At 43.6% G+C, this 6000-nt stretch overlaps 1 protein-coding gene across 1 annotated transcript in view; it reads left to right on the top strand.

Moving 5' to 3' along the window:
- Positions 1-3868: 3868 nt before the first annotated feature.
- nt5dc1 (5'-nucleotidase domain containing 1) overlaps positions 3869-6000 on the top strand; it is a 41103-nt gene continuing 38971 nt past the window's right edge. Inside the window, exons 1-3 of the mRNA XM_048986382.1 lie at positions 3869-4339; positions 5136-5227; positions 5912-5983. Of these exons, the coding sequence (XP_048842339.1) occupies positions 4247-4339; positions 5136-5227; positions 5912-5983 (257 nt within the window). The 5' untranslated portion in view covers positions 3869-4246. The remainder of the gene's footprint in view (positions 4340-5135; positions 5228-5911; positions 5984-6000) is intronic.

Here is a 6000-nt window from a genome sequence, read left to right as displayed (position 1 = left end):
AACAACCCGTTGCAAGTACAACCAGCCGAGCGACTGCCTGTTAACTGTTACCATACCTCCTGCGGAATACCAGTCTGTCCAGTTTCTTTTTAAAAGGTCCCATTCCATTTAGTGACGGGGTTGTATGGCTTTTTCCCTTCCTATGCGCTGATTATTGTATTTTATGAAGCAGAATCATTAGACACATCCCGTACCTAGATTGACATTTACGGTAAATCTGATTTATTGAACCAGTAAATCGGCGACGGCAGATTGATCATTCGCCTTTAAAACTACTGGGATGTGTTTGTATTACCACGTTCCGTTGGAGATATCTTACGCATTAGATAAATAAGATTTCGAAAGCAAATGCTGTGTGCTGGTAAGCAAAACACATACATTGTTGCTGGTAGTTTATTAAAAAAATGATTTTCTTAGTTTTATTTTTTTTTTATCAGTAAGCCTTGCAAGTGAAATTGGGTTTCCTCCTCCTCAAACCACCATGGTTTTCTCTCACAGTCTAAAACTTCTGGTAGGTTTACTGTTATGTGAGTGTGTACTCTGTGTGTCCCATCCAGGGTGTCCCTGTCCCCTGTCTGTCCCATCCAGGGTGTCCCTGTCCCCTGTGCGTCTCATCCAGGGTGTCCCTGTCCCCTGTGTGTCCCATCCAGGGTGTCCTTGTCCCCTGTCCGTCCCATCCAGGGTGTCCCTGTCCCCTGTGTGTCCCATCCAGGGTGTCCCTGTCCCCTGTCTGTCCCATCCAGGGTCTCCCTGTCCCCTGTGTGTCCCATCCAGGGTGTCCCTGTCCCCTGTGTGTCCCATCCAGGGTCTCCCTGTCCCCTGTGTGTCCCATCCAGGGTGTCCCTGTCCCCTGTCTGTCCCATCCAGGGTGTCCCTGTCCCCTGTGCGTCTCATCCAGGGTGTCCCTGTCCCCTGTGTGTCCCATCCAGGGTGTCCTTGTCCCCTGTCCGTCCCATCCAGGGTGTCCTTGTCCCCTGTCCGTCCCATCCAGGGTGTCCCTGTCCCCTGTGTGTCCCATCCAGGGTGTCCCTGTCCCCTGTCTGTCCCATCCAGGGTCTCCCTGTCCCCTGTGTGTCCCATCCAGGGTCTCCCTGTCCCCTGTGTGTCCCATCCAGGGTGTCCCTGTCCCCTGTCTGTCCCATCCAGGGTGTCCCTGTCCTCTGTGTGTCCCATCCAGGGTGTCCCTGTCCAAATTTCAGGTACAGTGAATCATTAAGCAAACCATTAAATTCCATTTTTATGTTCCCCGAACTAATTCACCAATGGGAGGGAAGGACACAGCCCGTCTCTGAGGCCATGTGATGCTGATAAAATTGCTCCACCTGTAGTTTCTTCATCTATCTAGAGACCAGGCGTCCTGTTCCTGCTCCCTGTGTAAATACATCACTGTTATATTTTCTGCCTTTTCTAGCTCCCATTTTTGTTGTATGGTGATTATTCTACACCTGACCAAATGTCCCGTATTCCTGAAGAAAAATAAATAAACGAGAGTTTCCTCCTGGTTCTGTGCCCAGTAGCATACTCCCAACACCAGAGATAGATACAGAAATTACCTTTGAAATGTAACATACTGTAAACAGCACAAAGTAATTCACATCAAAAAGTATTTTAGTACAGTTTACCGAGGTAAAACATACACTGAAGATCACCTCTTAATAACCCTAAGGGTGTATGAATGCATTCAACCTGCAGTTGCCTGTAACCTGGGGACACGGGGGGTGTCAGAGTGGCACGGACACCCTGGCAGGTTCAGGGGGCCAGTGATTCATATGGCTGAAGGTGATATTCTGTCGGGGGGGGGAAGGCACAGAACTTCAGGCTATGCACCCAGTAACTGCAATCCATTACATACCACCAGGGTCCCTCAGTCTTTAGCTTCGTCTTCAATGCAGCACCAGCAAAAGATCCCACCCACTTGGTACACATGTGTGCGCACATGCACACAGACACACACGCACGTTCACACACCCACTTGCACACGCACACACACGCGCGCAGTCGGGTAAACATATCGTTATGGGGACCGCTCATTCATTTCTATGGGAAAAATGCTAACGCTAAGTATGACAACCTTAACCCCCACCAGGCTCCACCATTACCATAAGTGACGAAGTAAAACACAGGAGTTTTTTTAGTTTTTTCATTGCAGTCACAGATTTTTTATTAAATCGAGATTTCCCTTATGGGAACCAGGAAAGAAAACGAGTATTTATTATGTTTGTGGGGACATTGTGTCCTCATAAGGTAAAGTCTACCTGCTCACACACACACACACACACACACACACACACACACAGATTAGGTATCTATATCTTTGTGGGGACTGTCCATTCATTTCTAGTGGTATAACACTAATCCAAAATATGGTAACCTTAACCCAATCCCAGAACTAACCTTAGCTATAACTAGCAAAACAAAATACAAGACTTTTGGCATTTTTAAGTTTTTTGATTGCATTCATAGACTTTTATAAAAATGGTTCCCATGACATCAAAACAGCAGGTTTTTGTATAACATTGTGGGGACATTTGGATGGATGATAGACATATCGATTTGATTGATTTAATAACAGCGTACCCGGGTATGCAGTTCAGGGTGTATCATTAATAGACTTCAGCATGTACTAGATAAGTGGATATATAATAAAATGCTGAAGCTATAAATATGATACATTCTTTCCTTCCCGTAAAATGTATTGTGACACCTTCCTACATTGATAATCAGGTGATTAATCCTGATACGTGTGATCTAAGCCAGTTGTAATTAGCTGTGTCTTATCCAAACTGAGTAGTGAGAATTGCTCACTGTGTAATCATTGTTAAGTGTAAAGCTCAGAGCTCTATTATAGTCTAGTATCTAGTTTGTTGGACTTTGGTTTAGTTTTTCCGCTGGTGTTTTGTTTCCGAGTTTATGGTCCTGATTAAACAGTGTTCTGCAGCTGGTGTGCTGGGCAATTGCTGTTTTCATCCTAAGTGTGTCGTGATTAATCTGGTTTGTGTTTCAGCCCTGCTTCCCATTTTCTGGCTCTTGGTTCCTGTTGCAGGCATTCCAGCCTGCTCTTCTGTCTGCCTTTTGTGTACCGTGTCCCGAAACTGACGCCCCAGAAACTGTCATAAAGCCTTATTTGTGTTGAAATCTGGTGTCTGGTCCAGTCGATTGGCTTATATTTTCCACGTACATAAAATCATTCGGTGACCGTTTGTGTCTTGTTAAATGGAATCAATGTCATCTCGTCAACCTTGAAATGCTTCACTATGAGATAAATGTAGTTATACTGTAACAAAGGGGCCAGAAGTCTTTGCTACAATCCCCTATTGACAGTGGCAGTGTTTACACATTTGCAAGGGTCCCCCTGTTGGCCACATATGGTCACTACATTGGGGGGGGGGGGGGGGGGGGCGGGGGAGTAACGTTTTGAGTGGGCCCAGAAATAACAACCCCCCCCCTTGCCTAATGATATGCACCATACATATGCTACTCTACGTCTTAAGGTTTAAAGACGGGCCATCGAACATGACTTCTTTCCCCTGCTAAGTAGATTATTGGTATAATCTATATGAAGTATTCAAAAATAAATTAATTATTCAAATGATCAAACTAGTTCCGATATATAAATAATAATGGAAAAAAATGTTACGTATAAGGCAGATTAAAATGCTAGATGATGGACAGATTTACAAATACAGCTGTGTAATTAAACACCTTTAACGCAATGGCGCCTATGTAATTAATTAAAATCATAATGTACGGGACAAGGAAACGTTCCGCCTTCAAAACACATTTTTTATGCATATGCTGTATAACGTGCATGTCATCTCGTTTACGAGTTTTACGTGCGCGTTTGAGTTATATATTACGGTACCATCACCCGGAAGTTCCCCATACATTAGCTTCTACCATTCTGTCGTCATTTTGGCTATTGTCCCGAAAACCATCAACGGTATTAATCGAAAGGTATTAATCATATTGGTATTACTGCAATGCTCGGTCTGCCAGTGTGCTTGAGAGCTGTCGGTTTGTTAATTTGGGGCCAAGCTTAAGGACGCCCATTGCATGTAACACTGGCTGGCAGGTTTTGTGTAGAGCCACCCCACGTGTTGCTATCGGGACGAATGTATTGGAGGTTTTGGACAGATACTGAATATTACCGTCTCAGTGACATTGCCAGATTCAAGCCTTCCTGTCGCTCAAGTTGAAACGCATAATAAGCTGTTTTCACTGATATTTTGGCTTCATACCCTACACAATGAGCGAATATTTCTGCCTGTCAGAGTGTGATGTTATTGGGTTTGATTTGGACCACACGCTCTGCCGCTACCATCTAAAGGAAACCTCTAAGGTGAGTTTTATTAATACATGCAGTTCATTCATTTTTAATGCATTAAATCGATACTGAAAAACAGAAGACTGGTTCAACATGTGTAGACGTTATTCTAGTAAACAAGATACCTGCAGTCCATCATCCAGGGTCATTCTGCGCTTGTACTGTACGCGTTACCGGCAGTACATACAGATAGGTGTCCTAGGCACTCCATTCATTAATAAGACCTTCATCTCCTAACGGTATTTTGTTGAAGAGTCGACGATCGAGCGATTACAGTGCCGTCTTCCCGATATAATGATAACGTGCTTGCATGTGTTATTCTGGGCAAGTAGTTACATAAACCGCTGGAGTATACAGTGCGCGACTTAACGTGCTGATTTATACGCACCGAGCTCCGAAGACGCAGGAAGCGAAGTGATCGGCCGATGTGATGCTTTCGCTCTTATCTGATATTTAGCATCTCCACAGTGGAAAATACGTTTACCTCATTTTCTTAAAAAGGACCTTAATGTTATAATATTGTGTCATTGCTGAACACCTAAAAACGTATGTTGCATAATACCTATAACGAATGGTAGGGAAAAGGCATTCGCGAGATACAATGTGCAAAATGCTTCTTGACTGAGAGGACTGCTCACAAGTTATTTGGAGTCCAAAGCACAATTTCACTAGCCGTCTATTCATGCTGAATCACCTGGACTCCGATGACCAGCTCTTTTGTAATGTGGTTCCCGTGCAAAACGGCAGTTTTTAACAAAAACTCAACTCTGCATTGATCCCGGTCTTGACACGATGACCTGGTCAACCGCAGCTCATCTACGACAGTTTCGCCAGGTACCTGGTGGAGCATAAGGGCTACGACAGGGACCTGCTGACCGTGACCTCTGCAACATGGGATTTCTGGTGAGTTTGTCTGGAATACTGGGAGAAATGGATCTTGGCTTATTTGAACTGGGATAGTTCTCAAAACAGCACAAGCCTGTGTTTTGGATGGCTTTCATTAATACAGATGCTACATGATGTAATACAGCATCCCAAGCCCTAACTTAGGGAGTAATCAAAAAATATTAGGAATTATTAGGTAGAACAAAACTTCGGTGGAAAGTAATTAATTTGGTATTTCGGTTTTCTCTGACACATGCTTGCACACTTGTCATGAAGCAGCAGATTATAACTCTAATGCTGCAGTATCCTTAAGTAAACTGTTTACCAGATTGTACCAGTGTAAGGAGCGGAGCTCCAAATGAGTAACACTCCACAGAAGCATCTGCTTGGTGACAAAGCGTAATATTTGCGTAGCAGCAAGTAGCATTGCTGGTAATTAAAAATAAAGCTGTTAGTGTATTAAATGAGTCAAGTGAAATATTTTATATATTTTATATATTTTAAAACTGCAGAAAGTATAAAATGTAGGCCACCCTGTGTCTGATGAGCATGTGTGCTCTTGTAACTGCCTGAGTGGGAAGGTAGCATGTCACATTTTGCCCTGAGGTGAAGGAATTTGTGTTGATTAAATGGATTTAAGACTAGTCTTGCCGGTATCAGCATAATTGTTAGTTGTTAAAAAAATGTTTTTACTTTGCTCAGTTTCAAGGGTTTGGTAGTGGACCTGGAAGATGGAAATCTGATTAAGTTGGCCGAAGATGGAACCGTTTTAAGGTATTTCCAGAAAACAA

Source organism: Brienomyrus brachyistius, chromosome 19 (assembly GCF_023856365.1).
Source record: "Brienomyrus brachyistius isolate T26 chromosome 19, BBRACH_0.4, whole genome shotgun sequence".
In the NCBI taxonomy this organism is placed as follows: Eukaryota; Metazoa; Chordata; class Actinopteri; order Osteoglossiformes; family Mormyridae; genus Brienomyrus; species Brienomyrus brachyistius.
The sequence above is the reverse complement of the archived record's forward strand: the minus strand, read 5'-3'. Positions and strand labels throughout refer to the sequence as shown.